At 40.8% G+C, this 20611-nt stretch overlaps 1 protein-coding gene across 2 annotated transcripts in view; it reads left to right on the top strand.

Moving 5' to 3' along the window:
• LOC126188487 (beta-mannosidase) overlaps positions 1 to 20611 on the top strand; it is a 253080-nt gene that overhangs the window by 105211 nt on the left and 127258 nt on the right. For both annotated transcript variants that reach the window (XM_049930100.1, XM_049930094.1), the window contains one exon: positions 421 to 626. In XM_049930100.1, the coding sequence (XP_049786057.1) occupies positions 421 to 626 (206 nt within the window). The remainder of the gene's footprint in view (positions 1 to 420; positions 627 to 20611) is intronic.

Here is a 20611-nt window from a genome sequence, read left to right as displayed (position 1 = left end):
TAAAAGATATTTACATGTTCTGGACCCTATGTAAATGTTAGTATCTATTTAAAAAGTATGTGGTTAATAAAAGTTAACAACAATTAATGATATTTGTTCTTTTTTATTTTTCCCTTCCCCTCTTGGTATACCATGTTATGGAAAATGCACTGGTATTGCTGGGACTAATGTGAGAATCTTAACCTGTATACTTCATTAACAATAGACTGTCACTATATTGCTAAATGCTATGTATTAGTAAGAAAGTATTTCATGCATATACTCCAAAAAATGCACTGTTTCCACTGAACACCTTTATAGTATCATCCATTCAACAGATGGCAGTTGTTACTAATAAGTCTGGTGTGGATATGTGTGTGTATGTTTTCTCTTTTTTTTCTTTTCTTGAAGCTGGACTTAAACTTGTGTGTTTATTTACAGGCTGGTAACAATACCCTGGAAGTAAAGATCAGATCAGCAGTGGTAGCAGCAAATTCTAGCTATGAAAAACAGGCAGCAAAGCATATTGTTCCACCTAAATGTGTCCCATCCTATTACCATGGAGAATGTCATGTTAATCACTTGCGTAAAATGCAGGCATCATTTGCATGGGACTGGGGTCCTGCTTTTCCTTCTGCTGCTATTTGGTGAGAATTATATGTTCTTACTGTAATTTAGTACATTGGAAGTAATTATTAGTAATGTGAGAAATTGCAGAATTGATGACTATTCTTGTCATGTCCTTAACTTTTAGCACTTCATTGTCAAGTACTGATAGCAGTCTTGCTACAAAGCTGTAATATTCTTTAGTTCACAAGATAATCTAAAACTGAACTCAGTGTAGGCCTACTGCATATGATGTGTAACCTGCTGTCTCCCACATTTGTCTTCTTTTTGAATAGATATTATCCAATAATTTGCTTCATTACAATTGAATTTGTTAATATTTATTTGTTGTTCTATTACATTATAAACTACATAATTTTTTCCATGTGTGTCAATAATCCTATGTCACATACAGCTTTAAATGACAATTTCTAGTTAAAAAGTATTCATAAGCTGTCTGTGATCAATTTAATGATTTATTTTGTATTTGAATCTTTCTTCATAACCTCCATGATATATTAGTTGTCTCTCTCCCTCTCTAACTCTCTCTCTATTTTTCTCCCATCCTCCCTGTGTTCTTCACTGCCATTGCTGGCCATATCCCTGTTCTCATCTATTGCTGACTTCGCTAGCAACTGAATTTCCTGTTCTGCCCTGTTCAAAATGATATAGCTGTTTATATTTGGACATATGTTTGAGGCAGTTACTACGTAAGTCATGGTGCTACACATTGTAAAGAGACAATTCATTAATTTTTTGAGATGCAAGTATATGACGTTCTCCTAAGCAGGAGGGCAAACTACACTTCTACATATTTAAAACATGTGTTGAGCTCATGAATGATTACCTAATCAGCTCTTCTGTAGAAATCTTTGTACATATAAGAAGCACTAATAATGGGAAATCCAGCTTGTTCTATTTATTCTTGAGGTACAAGTCTATAATGTTGATGCAATATTTTTATGCCTTTTGAAGGCTTTTAATTAAGTTCCATACCATCAGCATGTCAGTAAGGTACACTCCTACAGCTAATTTAATTCAATATCAGATTGGATAATAGACATCCTTTTCAGTGGAACTCAGTGTGTAGTTTTGAACATAGGGTGTGAATCAGGGAAGTGTCTGAGTGACTGATGTGTGTTCCTGTGTAAAATTCCTTTAACTACAAAGAGAGAGAAAAATTCCAACAACAAAAAATAATTAGTGTTAGGTACTGAAATTTCAAGAACACACTTTTCTAGGTAACATTTTTAAGTGATTAACACTGCAAGATCACAGGTTAATGTAAGCATGAGATAAGCCATTGCAAATGTGCTGGTACATTTGTGGGACTCGCCATTGCCAGATTGAGCACACTGTGCATGTTGTTGTTTATTCCGTGAAAGAAAATGTAGACTGTTGTGTATTTTTGTTTTATTTGTGTTCTTTCCTTTTAAAAAACTTTGCTCCTAGCATGGGACTGATTCAGCCTTTTGCAAGTAAAGCTTTAACTTTCCTGAAACAGTACTTGTCTAAATTAATTACATGGATGCTGAGGAGTGCTATGAACTGGTGACCCTCAAACAAGCGGAAACATACAAGTGAAAATACAGAGTTGGTTGATATCATCAGGTCCAAGGATGATACGAACACATAGGCAAGAACAGTTATTAGGCATTCAAGACAAGCTACGGAGACAAATTAGGGGTTTGCAACCAGCAATAGCAGAGCAAAATAGTCCAGTGAAGAGTCCACAGACAGCAGTTAGGGGCAGATGTGCAATGCAACCAAGCCACAGATGAAAGTATCAATGATGCAGTTCCTGCCAAAAAAAACAGAACATTGGTTTGTGATGCTTGAACTGGCATTTGAGCAAAATGAAATAACTGATGCACACATGAGGTCTGTGGTGGGCTGTGAGTGCCTTAGACACTAAAGCTGCAACTATAGTTGCAGACGTCATATTTTGGCCCATGACAGAATGGCAGTATACATTTTTAAAGATGTTATTGATTGACAGAACTCTAAACCACTTGAACAACACATACAACAGGTGGTGAAGAATGAACAGATGGCTGACAGGACCTCCTCCAAGTATTGGCAACATCTGCTGAGCAGCGTCAGAGAAGAAGACTTACCAGACATGACACTGCAGCACGTTTGACTGGCACAGATGCCCAGTGAAGTAAAGGCAGCATTAGTTACCTGTGTGAAAGATGGTGTCCAGACATTGATAACAATGGCAGGCAAAGTGTACATGACAATGGACAATATGCATACAGCATGTATGACCCTGGTTGCGGAAGGTTGCGAGCAACAAGAGACTGCAGCGATACAGAAGAGCCAGCAGGGGGATCTGGCCAGACAGCTATGTTACAATGAGAAGTGTCACAGTTGTTACAGTACAGGAAGAGCTCGCCTGGTCAAAGGAAAGACAACAATGGGACTAGCAGTGGTAGCTGTAAGGAGAAGATGTGTTGGTACCACTGGCTGTACAGTGACAAGGCAACAAGATGTACAAGATCATGTGCATATCCAAACAGTGACAGCTGCCAGGAATAGGTGTGGCAGGCCACAAGAACCAAAAGAAATGCATTCATCAGGGACATGAGCATGATGAGGGACTCAGGATGGTGAGTAATTTGTCAATGTTATCTACTCCTTCAGAGAGGTTATATGTTCTGTCATTACTATCTGACTGACTCAAGGTCAGATGTCAGTGCACTGCCATACCAGGATTATCAGACTAGCACCACAATGTCACAGGTGCATCTCACAACTGTAAATGCGTCAATGATAATGACTTATGGCACCTACAAAATGGAGGTGGATTTAGGATTTAGACAGAGTTGCTGTTAGAACTTTGTGCTAGTAGAGTTGTCAGAGGCCATATTAGGCACCAACTTCCTATGTAATACAAGAATTGAGATAAAGATCAGCATTACAAGATTAAAAGAGATGATGAAGTATTGATAGGTGCACTTGGAAAAGACACATGTCACACCACAGCCTCCATGCACAAAGAGGTGGCACAGGGCGAAAATGGCAGCACAAGGGAACTTCAGCCAACAAGGGCACATAACAACAGTGCATGCCTGGTCAGCCAATATCACAATGAACAAGAGGGTTAGCCCCAGATCGCTTTATAACAACAAAGGTCGAATTCGAGGGTTTGTTAAAAGCAGGTGTGCTACATAATTCCGATAGCTCATGGGCATTGCTGTTACGGTCAGTAAAAAAAAAAAGAGGATGGTACTCGGAGACCTAGTGATGACTATCATAAGTGAAACACCCACACAGCTCCAGGCCATTACTCAGAAACTAATGTCCTCACAGGATCTACAGTCTTTAGCATGATTGACTGTAGAAAGGCATACCATCAGATACCATTCACAGAGGCGAATATACCAAAGATGGCAATCACAATACCTTTCAGTTTCTTTGAGTACATCTGGATGCCTTTGAGCCGTAAGAACATGGCACAGACGTATTCTGGTATGCTCAGAGACAAAAGAGTTACATGAAGAGCACCTCAGGTCCATTTTTGAAAGAATTAAGCAATGTGGCATAGTTATCAATTAGGAGAAATGCACCTTCTGACTGGAGCAAGTGACATTTTGGGTCACATGTTCAGCAAATGGAATATACCCCCTGATGGATAAAATAGCCATTATTGAAGAAAAACTTCAACCACCCGATTACCAAGAACATAGAAGACTTTTAGGGACAGTAAATTTATACCGTCAACACTTGCCATGGGTAGCTGAGGTTCAGGCACCATTGACAGGGCCACTGGCGGGAAAAAACATAACTGGCATGTGGCCCATAAAGTGGACCCCAGACATGCAAAAGGCATTCCACCAAGTGAAAGCAGATCTGAAGAAAGCGGTTCTCTTGTCACACCCAGCACTGCATGCACCACTGGCTATAGTAGTCAACACAAGTCAACAGGCAGTAGGAGGATCCCTCCATCAGTTTGCAGAAAACCTCTGGCAGCCTCTGGGTTTCTTTTCATAGAGACTCACAGCAGTGCAGGTCAAATGGAGTGCATGCAACAGAGAACTTCTGGGAGTGTACAAAGCTGTACAGTATTATTGTCCCTGCATTGAGGCCAGAGCATTCACTATTTATATGGACCACAAATCTATTATGTTTGCATTCAACAAATCTAGTGCTGACTGCTCTTCACAAGAAGCCAAACAACTAGAGTTCATTGGACAGTTCACAACAGATCTGCATCATATTAAGGGAGCAGAAAATGTTGTGACAGATTTCTGGTCAAGGAACAGTACTATCTTGCAGACAACCGATTATGAATATTTGGCAGCCTTCCAGGCCACAGACCGCCAGCTACAAGATTACCAGCAGGACGTCACTACTGGGACTAAATGTCCATCAAGTGAGGCTGGCAGGGACGAAGGTTACCATCTTGTTTGACATGTCACGCAACAAACCTCGACCTATTGTTTTTTAAAAGTTGCTGAAGGTGCTAGCATCCATGGACTGGTGCACCCCAGTGCAAACAGTGCTGTAAAATTGCTGATGGACCATTTTGTGTGCCCAAGCATTAAGAAAGATTGCCATAGGTGGGCAAAAACATGCATGGTCTGCCAAAAATGCAAGGTCAGGTGACATGTGCACAAACCAGTAGGAGAATTTCCACCATCTACAGAGCAATTTGCACATATACACCTAGACATCGTTGGATTGTTTCCACCCTCAGGAGGGTATGGTATTGTATTGAACTGGGGACCTAGAAATGATGGAGAGGCTTTGTCCCTGCCATAGCCATCAGTGATACACAACCCCACAACAGGCTACAGCAGTCCATTCACCCCACCGCTGCCTCACACCGAACCGAGAGTTATTGTGTGGTTCGGTCCACAGCATACCCCCCGGGAATGTCTCACACCAGATGAGTGTAGCCCCAATGTTTGCATGGTAGAGTAATTATGGTGTATGCGTACATGGAAACTGTTTGCGTAGCAATCACTGACGTAGTGTAACTAAGGCGGATTAAGGGGAACCAGCCTGCATTCACTGAGGTAGATGGAAAACTGCCTTCAAAACCATCCACAGTCTGGCTGCCACACCAGACCTTGACACTAATCCACTGGGTGGATTCGTGCCGGGGACCGGCACACCTTCCCACTCAGAAAGCAGTGCTTTAGACCGCATGGCTAACCAGGCGGGCTTCCCTCAAAAGGGTACTGTTATTTGTTTACTCCTGTAGATTGGTTCACATGATGGATGGAAGCAGTTATGTTGGCTGAGACAGTGGCGTGAGTGTTTTTGGTGACTTGGATTGCTCGTTTAGGTTGCCTCCTACATGTGACCACATGTCAGTGCTGCCAATTTGAATCAACCTTACTTTTAGAGCTGGCAAAGTAGTGTGGATCCCGGCACCACCACATGACAGCCTACCACCCTGAAAGTAATCACATGTTTGACTGTTGGCACAGGACCTTGAAGGTTGCCTTGATGTACCATACTGAGAGCTGGATTTCAACCTTACCAGTGGTACTATTGGGATTACGGACCACTTACAAAAGAGATAGAAAAAGGTAGGGGGAAACTGCGGAGAGGAGGGTGTGAATGCAAAATGACTTATGTTAGGGTTAAGGTCATAGGGCAAGAGTGGTGATGAGTGTGGGGAAGGGGTTAGTGAGGATTTAGACCTACAGAAGTATAGAATTGTCCTTCAACACATCCTTCACCCTCACAACACTGCTAGCCTCAATTTCTGCTAGCCCCTGCCCCACAACCACCTCTACCTCTGCCCACCTTAACATCACTCATCCTGAAACTGTTGATATTATTACAATGACGTGCTATTTAAAACTCCTTCTGCACTTCATGGTCTAGGCAACATGCCTGTTCTTATTCATTAAAAAGATATGATTAATTCAGCTCACTTTTAGGTGAGTAGCTTTTCTTATCCATATACTTACATTATATTGTCAAAAATTGATTATTTTCATTGTTATATTAACTAAATCACTATTTCTTATTTCTACTTCTGTAGTTCATACATTTGGAAATACATTATCTATAAAACTGTTTGTGCTACTTGTTATTCTTGTAGATTTATATATATATGGGGAAAGAAACTAACAGAAAAAGTCACAATACCAAAAAATAATTAATGTAGAGTGATGAAATTTTGGGAATACATTTGTCTAGGTAACATATTTATGTGATTACTATTGCAAGATCAATGTAAGTGAGAGATAAGCCTCTAAAAATGTGAAATTCTGGTGCATTAGTAAAAGGTGTAGCTGACAGGATATTGAATTCAAGTATGCAAATGTGCATGCATTGTGTTTTACAGCTGCTGGATGTCAGTCTGTGGGATGTAGTTCCATGTCTGTTACATTTGGTTGGTCAATACAGGGATGATTAATGCTCTCTGTGGATGATGCTGGAGTTGTCATCCAATGATGTCCGATATATGCTTCATTGGAGACAGATTTGGTGATCGAACATGCCAAGGTGACATGTCAACACTCTGTAGAGCATGTTGGGTTAAAGCAGAGGTATGTCAGTGAGCATTAACCTATCGATAAATAGCCTCTGGAATGCTGTTCATAAATGGCAGCATAACGGGTCAAATCACCAGACTGACATACAAATTTGCAGTCATGGTGTGTGTAATAACTATGAGAATGCTCCTGATGTCATATGAAATGGCACCGCAGACCATAACTCTAGGTGTAGGTCCAGTGTGTCTAGCACGGAGACAGGTTGGCTGCAGGCTCTCAGTTTGCCTCCTCTAACCAACATACAGCCACCACTGCCAGTGAGTCAAAAACAGCTTTCATCAGGAAACACAACAGACCTCCACTTGCCCTCCAGTGAACTCTCACTTGACACCACTCAAGTTACAAATGGCATTTGTTTGGTGTCAATAAAATGCATGCTACAGGGTGTTTGGCTCAGAGCAGTCCTTGAAGTAACTGATTGGTAACACTTTGTCATGCCACAGTGGTGCCAACCGCCAATCAAAGTGCTGCTGCAGATGCATTATGATGTACCAGAGCCATACACCGAAAATTAGGGTCTTCGCTCTCGGTAGTGCCATGTTGTGGTCTGGAGCCCAGTGTTCTTGCTACTGTACATTCTCATGACCACTGCTGTGAGCAGTAATATACAGTGGCTACATTCCTCCAAGTCTTTCTGCAATATTGCAGAAGGAACGTCTAGCTTCTTGTAGCCCTATTACATGAACTTGTTCAAACTTGGTGAGGTGTTGATAATGGTGTCTTGTTATTCTTGACTAACATCAAGTCACCACATCCAATCTCAAAGATAACTAATGCCCATGACTGTTACTGCATGTATTTAAAGCAACCCTGATTTCTATCCTCATAGTGGTACTAGTAGCATCACTCTTTTGCAACTGGCATGGACTTTTGATAGACATAATCTTTCAGACATAGAAACACATCTTCCAACTTTTGTGTCGCTTAACTCCTCCTTGGTGCTGCAGTTTTTTTCCCATCAGTGTACATTGAGGTTTAATAAGAAGTTTAAAAACTGTTCTTTCAGTCTACATTCGTTCATAAGATTTGTACTGAAGTCTCCCATATGCAATTATAGTGTCTCTTTGAGAAAATACAATATTAAGTGGTGTTTCTGACTGATTAATAAATATTTCTGTATTCCCGGTATGTATGTTGCTAATACCAGTATTTGTTTCTACCCACTTTTAGTAATTGCTCACAATTTAGGTTTATTTGAGAGTGAGAGCCAGAGTGGATTTATTACTTTCTCAATCAGTTGATGATTCTGAGCTCTCATACTATGAACCACACTGAAGATTATCACACTGATTTTTGAGCCAACTTGAGTTTATTTTCATTTCCACAAGTGTTAGTGTAGTTCAGACTGTTATTACATCATGTTGTAGGTTATCATTTGCATGTGGCAAGAACTGAAGTAGATCTAATATTGTGCACGAGAGATGCCTTATTTTATATACATCCATTATGAGATCTTTATGGGCTGTCTGTTGATCTGACTGCCAATTATTGGTTGTAAACCACATTTTCAAAACATTTTTAAATAGACTGTATGGTGTAAAATGAGTATGTACAAGGGACATATAATAAGTAATGTAAGCAAGTTGGTTTTATTCAGAAGTCTAATGCACCACATTATTCCCCATTCTTTTGGATACAAAATCTTATTTTTTAACATAATCTCAATTCAGTGCAATGGCCTGATGCCACCTTTCTGGGGCAGCATGTATGGCTATGTGGTGCAAATCTACTGGTCGATGTAGGAGCCATTGTCTTGCTGCATCAATAACCTTCGCAGTATTCATGTACTGCATCCTTTGGAGTGCACCCTTCATTGGGGCAGACAGATGGGAGTTGGAAGGCGCAATATTTAGGCTGTAGGGTGGATGCAGAAGAACAGTCCAATGAAGTTTTCCACATCTACGTCTACACAAATACTCCGCAAACCACCTTATGGTGCTTGGCGGAGAGTACCCTGTACGACTACTGGTCATTTCCTTTCCCGTTCCACTCTCAAATAGAGTGAGGGAAAAATAACTGTCTATATGCCTCCATATCAGCCCTAATTTATCATATCTTATCTTTGTGGTCCTTACGTGCAATGTATGTTGGCAGCAGTAGAGTCATTCGGCAGTCAGCTTCAAATGCCGATTCTCTAAACTTTCTCAGTAGTGTTCTTCAAAAAGAACAATGTCATCCCTCCAGGAATTCCCATTTGAGTTTCTGAAGCATCTCTGTAACCCTTAAATCTTGATTGAACCTACTAGTAACAAATCTAACAGCTCACCTGTGAATTGCTCCTTCAATCTGACTTGGTACAGATCCCAAACACTCGAACAGTATTCAGGAATAGAGCATACCAACATCCTATATGTGGTCTTCTTTACAGATCAACCACACTTTCGCAAAACTCTCCCAATAAGCTGGAGCTGACCATTTACCTTCGCTACCACAGTCCTAACACGCTCATTTCATTTCATATTGCTTTACAACATTATGCCCAGATATTTAAATGACAAGACTGTGTCAAGCAGTACACTGCTAATTCTGTATCTGAACATTATAGGCTTGTTCTTCCTACTCATCTGCATGAACTTAGATTTTCCTACATTCAGAGCTAGGTGCCATTCATCACACCAAGTAGAAATTTTGTCTAAGCCCCCTTGTATCTTCCTACAGTCACTAAACTTCAATGTCTACCAAACACCACAGCATCATCAGCAAACAACTGCAGTTTGCTGCCCAGCCCATCCAGCAAATCATTTATGTCTATAGAGAACAACAGCAGTCCTGTCACACTTCCCTGAGGTACTCCTAATGATACCCTTGTCTCTGACGAACACCTGCTATTGAGGATAACATACTAGGTTCTATTACTTAAGAAGTCATCAAGCCACTCACATATCTGTGAACTTATTCCATGTGCTCATACCTTCATTAACAGCCTGTAATGGAGCACCTTGAGCACCTTGTCAAATGGCTTCTGGAAATTTAGAAATATGGAATCTGCCTGAATCCCTCCCACACATCAATATTAAAATTCTCTGTCTATAAAAGTTTTGAAAGCTTCCGTAGGTATAAGAAAAACTTTTTACTTATCTTCATTTTCTCCTCTTGTTGTTGTTGGCTCCACTTATTGTGTCTAGGGGTACATTCTTCTTGCTGAAATTTTGATTTAATGTTGTGGGTTTTTGATGATTACATAACTGATGAAGAATTATCTGTTGCTATAATTTTATTTTATCCCATTCTTCTAAATCATAATGACTTCACAATCTCCATTTCAGAATACTAATTCACATTGTTGTTGACAAAGTTAGAAATACACGTGCATTTTCATCAGAGGCATGCCTACTACTCCTAATGTTCTGCGGTACTCACAATGTTCCAAAGAGTTTGCAAAGTAAAAGAGTTTACAAACTTTCTTTACCAAATAAGAATCTTAACTATAAAATATCATTATTTTGTAAATGAATCCAGAAATAAATTTAATGATTAGTGTTAGATTGTACAATTAATAATATGAATTTTAAATGTGCCAGAAATTCCTTAATTGCAAATATTTTTAAAAAAAGAACAATTTTAACTGTATGTATAGAGTGCTAACAAATTAATTTCTTTTTACATATTTTAGCCCCAAACATAACACATCATATACAAAGTCATATAATGTTCATTCAGTTAAGCAGCCGAGAATGTTCACCTGTACCAGATTCTGCATTAATCCTGGTATTGGCTACTTCTACAATGTGTACAACTTTGCTCCCGCCATTTGCCAATAGGTGGCAACAACAGTAAGTAGCGGTCGAAAGAAACAGATCACAGATGTCAGGCAGTTAGCTTGGACCTCAGTCAACATAACCTCATTCAAACATTAGTCGATTTGTGTCTGCATCATGAAGTTGTTCTTGATTGAAAATGTCAGTTTACGAGCCTAATTCTCATCGTTTTCGAGAGGTGTTACTGTTTTGTTTCAGTATGAAGAAAACAGTGGCTGAGTCTCATTGAATGCTCTCAAGTACATATGGTAAGGATGCTATTAGAGAAAGAATGTGTTGTGTGTGGTTTCAACATTTCAAGAACAGTGATTTTAACTTTGTAGACCGGCATAGTGGTGGAAGGGAGAATGTTTCTGAAGATGCAGAATTGGAGACATTGCTGAGTGAAGACTTGCATCAAACTCAAGAAGAATTGGCATGATTAGTTTGAGTGACACAGCAAGTCATTTCAAAACATCTCAAGGCTATGGGCAAGATTCAGAAAGAAGGAACTTGGTCCCATGTGAGCTGAAACCAAGTGATATTGAACAGCGTTTGTGTGTTTGTGAACAGTTGCTTCAGAGGCAAAAACAGAAGGGATTTCTGCATCACATTGTGACCGGTGATGAAAAATGGGTTCATTATGATAACCCTAAATGCAAAAAATTGTGGGGATATCCCGGCCATGCTTCCACGTCAACGGCCAGACCAAATATTCATGGCTCCAAGATCTTGCTCTGCATTTGGTGGGACCAGCTCGGCATCATGTACAATGAGGTGTTAAAACCAAGTGAAACAATCACAGGTGCTCATTATCAAATGCAGTTAATGTGTTTGAGCAGAGCATTAAAAGACAAACGCCTGCAATACAGCAAGAGGTACGATAAAGTGATTTTGCAACACGACAGTGCTCGACCTTAAGTTGCAAAAGAGGTCAAAATGTACTCGGAAACTTTAAAATGGGAAGTCCTACACCACCTGCTGTATTCTGCAGACATTTCTCCTTCTGACTATCACCTGTTTAGATCAATGGTGCATGGCCTGGCTGACCAACACTTCCGATCTCATGAAGTCACAAGTTCGATTGATTCGTGGATTGCTTCAAAAGATGAATAATTTTTTCAACGCGGGATTCATACAGTGCCCGAAAGATGGGAGAAAGTAGTGGCCAGCGATGGAAAATACTTTGAATGACATATGTGTAACCAATTTGTTTCATTAAAGCTTCAAGTGCTGGAGAAAAAATGGCGGAATCAAAGTTGTACACCTTTCATATATACATGTATAAAAAAAAGCAATGTTATAGGAAAGCTGAGTTTTGCACAAGCAATGCTTTCTAAAACCATGCTGATTCATGGTCATAAGCTTCTCAGTCTCAGAAAAATTTATTATATTCAAACTGAGAATATGTTCAAGGATTCTGCAGAAAAGCAAAGTTATGGTTATTGGTCTGTAATTTTGTGAGTCCATTGTTCTAGCCTTCTTATATACTGGAGTCACCAGTGCTTTTTTCTAGTTGCTTGGCACTTTGCTCAGAGTGAGAGATCATGATAAATGCAGGCTTAGTGAGGTGCCAATGCCACAGAGTACTCTTTGTAAAACTGAATTGGGTTTCCATCCAGGCATGGTGATTAATTTTCTCTCACATCTTTCAATTGTTTCTCTATGACAGGGATGTTCTTACTATGTCTTCTATTAAGGGAATCTGTCTGATGGTCAAATGACAGTATATTTGTACGATTCTCCTGTGTGAACAATTTCTTGAATGTGAAATTTAAAACTTTGTGTTTTGTTTTCTATCTTCAACTGCCACACAAGGCTGGTCAACAAGGGGCTGAATGGAAACCTTAGACCCTCTTAGCAGTTTTGCATAGGACCAGAATTTTCTCAGTTTTCACATTGGCCCTCAGCCTCAAGCAATGTGAGTGCATTATCATCCTCCACTCACTGTGCATTGAGGGTGGATTCACCATGTTGGGTATGCTATGAGCTGTCTTGGCAGCATAGCCCAAGAGCAAAACAAGCAACTCCTGAGGTGTCCCATGTGATGCTCCAGGTTCTCTGCCACCACTAAAACCCAAGGTAGCAGCCTGAAGATGAGCTACTAACGGATGCGCAGGCTTGTGTGAGGTCTTTCATTCTCATGGAGAAGAAATTCATTTGTCTTTTTGTATTTTTTTGTCACCTTTGATGATTTTTAACAAAAAATTGTCTTGATCAACTTTGTAATGTGCACAAAATTCCACAATGATGGTCTTTCATTGCTCTTTATGTTCTGTGAGGCAGCAAGGAACCCAGTGGAAACACAGTTTTGAGTACCCCAACTGGTGGACAAATGTGTCAGGACTACCAACAGAAATGTCCAGTTGTGCAGTGAGGTGATTCCTATCTGTCACCTCAAATGAGAGTGACTGCATGTTCCAACATTGTAGGAGCCACAGCTGTGTGCAGCCTTCCAGCATGCAGGAGATCAGACCCATTTACACAACCTTGTTGCAATGATGATAGATGCTTTGCCCAATGACTCACCATACCTTTGTTCACTGTAAGGTCTTTGTGGACATTCTGAAAGCACATATGAATATCTGTGATGCTCTGGCTTTTTGCCAGAAGAAACTCGATGACGGCTATGTGCTTGGAATGCACATCCATTACAGACAACATTTTGGAAGTTATGTATTGTGTCGTCACCTGTCGGAACTTCATGAAGCTATGTGGGCCGAAGTTGGAATATTCCATGATGTCCCATGACAAATTCTGCATTCTTTCAACCAAAATTGGACAAGAAAAAAATGTGTTTCATTACTTATTGAACGCCCATTATTTTGTAATTTACACTCTTGTAGGTGTCATTATTGCATAAGTTATTGTTTTAGGAAATACACCTTTATTCATTGACTACAAGACATTGAAAAGGCAATCACTTAAAGCTAGTAAATTTTGATACTTGGTGTACTTTGTTAATCATTTTGTAATCTCTTTAGTGGTGGTTTAATTGAAATGTTGTCCCTTTTCAACACCTACAATATCTATCTGATCAAGATGAATTCTGTTGTGTAAAACTTCCTACACAGTATTAAGGAGAGGTGGGCTGTGGAGTGATGCAGCAACTGTCATCATAGGAAAGCTGGACAGGAGCAGAAATGATCAGTGAACAAGTTAAACAACAAACAGGGGATTTATTAAACTTATATTTCTCTAAGCATACAAAGACTCATTACAAATAATGCAGCAAGAACTAGAGTCCAGCCCTCGGTGTCAACAAGAAAGAGGCTTCTGGCACTACAGCATGAATGATAGTGTCAGAGCTGTGACTAGGAAGCATCTGCACAGAATCATATAGCGAAGAGTCTCCAAGCATGAGAGGGGATGAGTGGCTGCCACTGGCCATCCTATATTGTGGCAGTAGGGTGTGCATACATTCAAGAGCTGTTGCAGGTGTAGCTCAGTAGGCATGTACCATTGGGCCCACCAGATCCCACGTGATTGCTATCAGTGTTTGGTTGGAAACTTGCAATTACATTACCAACTGTCTGATGCCCATATGGTGATATTGATACATGATACCACATCCCTCCCACTCAAACCTCTTCACTGTTGTTGTGTAGTGGGGATTAGTGATGGGGAGATGGCTGGATGCAGGTGACAATGAGGAAATGAGAACCGAAACTAAGGTAGCTGCCAAGCTCCTGTCCTGAGCCTGCCTGGAAACTCCAACTGAGAAACCAGGTAGAAGGTGCACACCCATATCCAAATGCAGAGCAGCAAACAAAGATGGAAGCATCTTGATGACTGCAGAGGGACCCTAGGTGGCATGTAGAACAGCAGCCAGAAGAGGGGCCAATTCCAAGACAATGGTAGCTATTGAGACGGCGATGACTGTGAAAGCGCATCGGCTTCCGTTGGCTCCGGGACTGGCACTGATGGCGCAGGACCCACAAGAGCCAGTTGCAGCAAGGGCCACTGAGTCTAGGCAGGCACTAAATCTTGATGCACAAAGCCTGCAATAGGATCATGCAATTCACATGGATGAATTTGATTCGGTGGCGTCTCAGCAATTCTCTTGGTCCCTGCTGTAAAAAGAGTTCATCCAAGAAGGCATACAATGGCACTTTGCTCCCAGCACCTCTGTGTGTCATACAATTTGTAAAAGACCTATTCATTAGTTTGATACTTTGCCTGTCTGAGCAGAGGGAACACTGCCCACTGTGGTGGGTGCAGCAACTGAAGCAAGATGCAGTGGCATCAGCTTATGTAACAGCTCCATCAGTGACGGTCCGTCACATGGCTGAGAGCAGTAGGAAGAGAAGAATAGCAACAAAGCATGATCCTCTGTGTGGGAGGCATCTGTTGCTTAAATGTTCATACAAAGCATTCAGCTTCACTGTTAAACTGCAGGTGGAATGTCGCACTCATGATGTGGTTGATGCTGGAGGTGATGCAGAACTGTTCAAACTTGGCAGCAACAAATTGAGATCTGTTGTCAGTCACAATCATTTCTGGAAATCCCTCAATGCAAAAGATTGATGACAGCACCTGGACTGTGGAATGAGCCGTAGCAGAATGCATTGGAACAACAAAGGGGAATTTGCTCAAAGCATCAACGACTTTGAGTCAATGTATATTCCAGTGAAATGAAATGATCGTACGGCCCTGTTGGCCAGGAGACCCCATGCGGGGTGTTCGGCCACCGAAAGCGCAAGTCCTTTTTAGCTGACGCCACTTTGGTGACTTGAGAGTCAATGATGATGAAATGATGATGAAGGACACACAACACCCAGTCATCTTGAGGCCGAGAAAATCCGTGACCCCGCCGGGAATTGAACCAGGGACCCCGTGCGCGAGAAACGAGAACGCTACCACAAGACCACGAAAAGTAACAATCAGCACCGAATTTGTCCATCAACCCTTCTGTGTGTGGCAAGGAATAACTGTCAATGACTGTTATGGAATCACAGTTTTCTTAAAATTGGTGCACAACTGGAGTTTGCCAGATGGCTTCTTTATTATAACAAGAGGGGACACCCACTGGCTGACAGTAATGGGTGCTATGATCCCATTGTCATGCAAAGCAGTAAGGGCCTTAGCCACCTGTTCTCGAAGAGCTTGAGGAATAGGATGAGCTCTAAGAAAAACTGGGTGAGCATTGTCCTTCATTGTGACATGGGCCACGAAGTTGTTAGCTTTGCCATATCCTCTGAAAACAAATCCTGAAATTCTGCACATAGCACAGCAGCACTGCCTGAGGATCAAAGGAAGAAGCAGGAAGTACATTGTCCTGAATGCTTAACCCAAACAAATCAAAAGTGTCTAGACCAAAAATATTAGCACTGTCTCAGCAGGAAAGCACTGTAAATGTCACTGCCTTCAACAGATTCTTGAAAGTTGCAGGAAGACTACAAGTGCCCAAGACAGGAATGTCTTGGCCACTAAACACTGTCAGCTGATGGTGTGATGTGCACAACTTAGCATTGCCAAGCAGTTTGTAAGTGCTATGGTTGAGCCAAGTCACTGAAGCTCCAGTATCAAGTTGCAGACTGATTTCCCAACAAAAGTAAAAGACACAAAAGGTTTATTGCCCTCATGTAGCACTGTAGATGAGTTGGGAGCCATTCCTGGGTGGCTATTACTCTGTTGTTTTACCAAAACTGTCTTTTGAAGGAAGCCTGATAGTCTAGAATCTGCAAAACCTGTTGCAAGGAAAGATATGAGTGTTAAAGAATCTGTTCCTGAATTTGAGGCTCAGCTACACTGTGCATGATGGCATCACTATAATATTTGACACAGTCACATTTGAATCTACACTGTCTAGTAAGGCCTTGAAAATCAGTCACCAACTGAAGGTATGTCTGTCCTTGTTGCTTACACAACTTAAGGAATTTGTAATGCACAGCCGTTACTTGCACCCTGTCCTCATAATACTTTGCAAGCACCTGGAATAGGCCTTTGTGTTGTACTAATTCAGGGCAGGATATGGGAAACTACTTTGCGCACAGCTAATAAATGGTCACTCTCGCTGTGGCCAAGAAGTAAGAAGGTTAGTCAGTACTTTCTACAGGGTGTGATGTGATGTGCATGTTGAATTGTGCAAGGCACTCTGTCCAGTCTTCCTTTGCCTCATCAAACTTAAGAAGTGGCGACACATATGCAAGTGGCACCAGTTGTGGCACTGTTGTTGGGTCGGCTTCTTGTGTGAAACCATCTGCACCATTATGAAATGATTCATTACTTCAAGCAGTTGGGCCATTTGTTGCCTCAGAAATTGAATAAACTGAATTAGATCAACTGCAGGTGACTCAGCAGTCAATTGCAGCATAATAGCTATGATTTATTAAGCGATTCACAAATACAAACAGCAAAAAGCAAAAATACCACAGAGACAGCAAAAAGGGGAGCATAAGCAGCACCTGCAGAACCTAGAACATAAAGAGTACAAGCAAGGCAAACACTGGGTACCCAAAAGACAAGCAAGAATGTCAGAAACCATTCAAAAAGATAACAGAACAGGTATAAATTAACTGGAAGAATACCTTACATAAATGCAATGGCTTGTCACCAGGTATCTTGTGTATGATTTCATACACTGTGATAAGGAGAAGTGGGCTACAGATTGATGCAGCAAGTTTTGTCGTAGGAAAGCTGGACAGGAGCAGAAATGATTAACGAACAAGTTAATACAACAAACAGAATATTTACTTAACTTGTATTTCTCTTAACGTATGAAGACTCTATACAAATAATGGGGCAAGAATTAAAGAGTACAGCTCCCAGTGTCAACAAGGAAGAAGCTCCCTGCACTACGTTATGAATGATGGTGTCTGAGCCACGACTAGGAGGTGTCTGCGTAGCATCACATAGTGAAAAGGCTCCAAGTGCGAATGGGGGTGAGTGGCTGCCACTGGTCATCCAGTATTGCAGCAGCAGAGAGTGCTTGTAGTCCAGAGCCACTGTAAATGTGGTTCAGTGAGCATGCACCATTGGGCCTGTCAGATTCCACATGACCGTTAGCAGCGTCTAACAGAAACTTGCAATTCTGTTGCCTGTGGGGTAGTATCAATTAATGATACCACAAATTCAACTATATTTAATTGTTCATTTTTAGTCACTTTGCTTTCTGACACTGTAAAAGAGAATTTAGTGAATTCCGTAGACTTTAACTGCAGTGTCCAGGGAACTGAATTTTATTATACATACTGTTTTCTTTTTTTGTTTGTTTAATCATGTTTCTGATAGTGTTTGCTTAATTCATGGTGTTTCTTTATTCTGGTGCAGAGTGCTTGCTGTTTGCTGTCAGTATGACACATAGAGGAATTTTATAATCTACATCTACATCTACATACATACTCCACAAACCACCGTATGGAGCATGGCGGACGGTACCTTGTACCACTGCTGTTTCTTTTCCTGTTCCACTTGCAAATAGAGTGAGAGACAAATGACCATCTACATGCCTCCATCGTCATATCTTATCTTCACTGTCCTTAGGCACAGTGTACGTTGGTCCTTAAATGCAGTGTATGTTGGCAGTAGTAGAATTGATCAGCAGTCAGCTTCAAATGCTGTTTCTGTAAATTTTCTCAGTAGTATTTCTCAAAATGAACATTGCCTTGACTCCAGGAATTCCCATTTGAGTTATCGAAGCATCTCCATTACACTTCGTGGTGTTTAAACATACTGGTAACAAATATACCATCTCTCCTTTGAAATGCTTCACTGTCTTCCTTCAATCCGACGTGGTATGGATCCCAAACATTTGAGCAGTACTCAAAAATGGGTCACACCAGGGTCCTGTATGCAGTCTCCTTTACAGGTGAACTACTGTTTCCTAAAATTCTCACAATAAACTGAAGTCAACCATTCACTTTCCGTACCACAGTTTTTGCATGCTTGTTCCATTTCATATCTCTTTACAGCATTACACCTAGATATTTAAACAACTTGATTTGTAAAACTGGACCCCAGTAATACTGTATATAAACATTACAGGTTTGTTCTTCCTTTCCATCTGCATCAACTTACATTTTTCCACATTTAGAGCTAGCTGCCATTCATAACAAAAAGTAGAAATGTTGTCTCAGTCATCTTGTATCTTCCTACTGTCAATCAACTTTGACACCATACCACACACCACAGTGTCATCAGCAAACAAATGCAGATTGCTGCCCACCCCGTCTGTCAAATCAATTATGTATATACAGAACAATAGTAGTCCTGTCACACTTTCTTGGAGCACTCCTGATGATACCCTTGTCTCTGATGAACCCTTGCCATTGTGGGCAACAATTGGGTTCTATTGCGTAAGAAATCTTCAAATCGCTCACCTATCTGTGAACTTATTCCCTATGTTTGTACCTCCATTAACAGCTGAAATGGGGCGTGGTGTCAACTGCCTTCCAGAAATCTAGAAATACAGCGCATCTGCCTGTTGCTCTTCATCCATAGTTTGCAGTATATCATGTGAGAAAAGGGCAAGTTGAGTTTCACATCAGTGATCCTTTCTAAAACCATGCTGATTCATAGACATAAGCTTCTCAGTTTCAAGAAAGTTTATTATATTTGAACTGAGAAGATGTTCAAGGATTCTGCAGCAAACTGAAGTTGGCAATATTGGTCTGTAATTTTGCAGGTCCATTGTTCTGCCCTTCTTATGTATCCATTGTTCTGCCCTTCTTATGTACTGGAGTCACCAGTGCTATTTTACAGTCACTTAGAACTTTGCTCAGGGCGAGAGATTCATTATAAATGCAGGCTAGGTCAGGGACTAATGCCATAGAGCACTCTTTGTACTGAATTGGGATTCCATCTGGACATGGTGATTTATTTCGTTTCAAATCTTTCAGTTGTTTCTCTATGGCAGGATGCTTATTACTATGTCATCCATACTGGAGTAAATCTGATGGTCAAATTACGGTATGTTTGTATGATTCTCCTCTGTGAACGATTTCTTGAATGTGACATTTTAAAACTTCAGCTTTATTTTTGCTATCTTCAACTGCCACACCAGACTGGTCAACTAGGGCCTGAATGGAAGCCTTAGACCCGCTTAGCAATTTTGCATAGGACCAGAATTTTCTTAGGTTCTCTGCCAGATCTTTTGCTAAGGTGTGACGTTGGTAGTTGATGTATGCTTCACGCATGTATCTTATCACAGGCACATGAATCTCTACTAATCTTTGCTTCTCATCACTTGTGTGTTCTCTTTTGAACTGAGAAAGCAGCAGATTACAGTGCAGCCTTAGTTCTTGATTGTGAATAGCTCTTTGAAATATATAACATAATGCCTTCCTGTCAATTTGATATTTGATCCCAGCGTTTTCCTTTCTGCAGTTTTTGTTTGCAAACCTCTGCAATGGTTTTTTTGTTTTTTTAATGATAAATTTTCGTTAAATATTGTGACAGTGCCTTCATTTATTTTATGCTACACATTATCTTCCCATCAGTCACAAAACCAAATTCAGCCAGCTATTGTAATTGCAATACTGACCCTACCACTTATCTTAGAAAATAGATTAAGGAAAGGCAAGCCTACATTTCTAGCATTTGTAGACTTAGAGAAAGCTTTTGACAATGTTGACTGGAATACATTCTTTCAAATTCTAAAGGTGGCAGGGGTAAAATACAGGGAGCAAAAGGCTATTTACAAGTTGTACAGAAACCAGATGGCAGTTATAAGAGTCGAGGGGCATGAAAGGGAAGCAGCGGTTGGGAAGGGAGTGAGACAGGGTTGTAGCCTCTCCCCGATGTTATTCAATCTGTATATTGAGCAAG

Source organism: Schistocerca cancellata, chromosome 1 (genome assembly GCF_023864275.1).
Source record: "Schistocerca cancellata isolate TAMUIC-IGC-003103 chromosome 1, iqSchCanc2.1, whole genome shotgun sequence".
Taxonomy (NCBI): Eukaryota; Metazoa; Arthropoda; class Insecta; order Orthoptera; family Acrididae; genus Schistocerca; species Schistocerca cancellata.
Note: the sequence above shows the minus strand (reverse complement) of the source record. Positions and strands in the feature narration are given on the sequence as shown.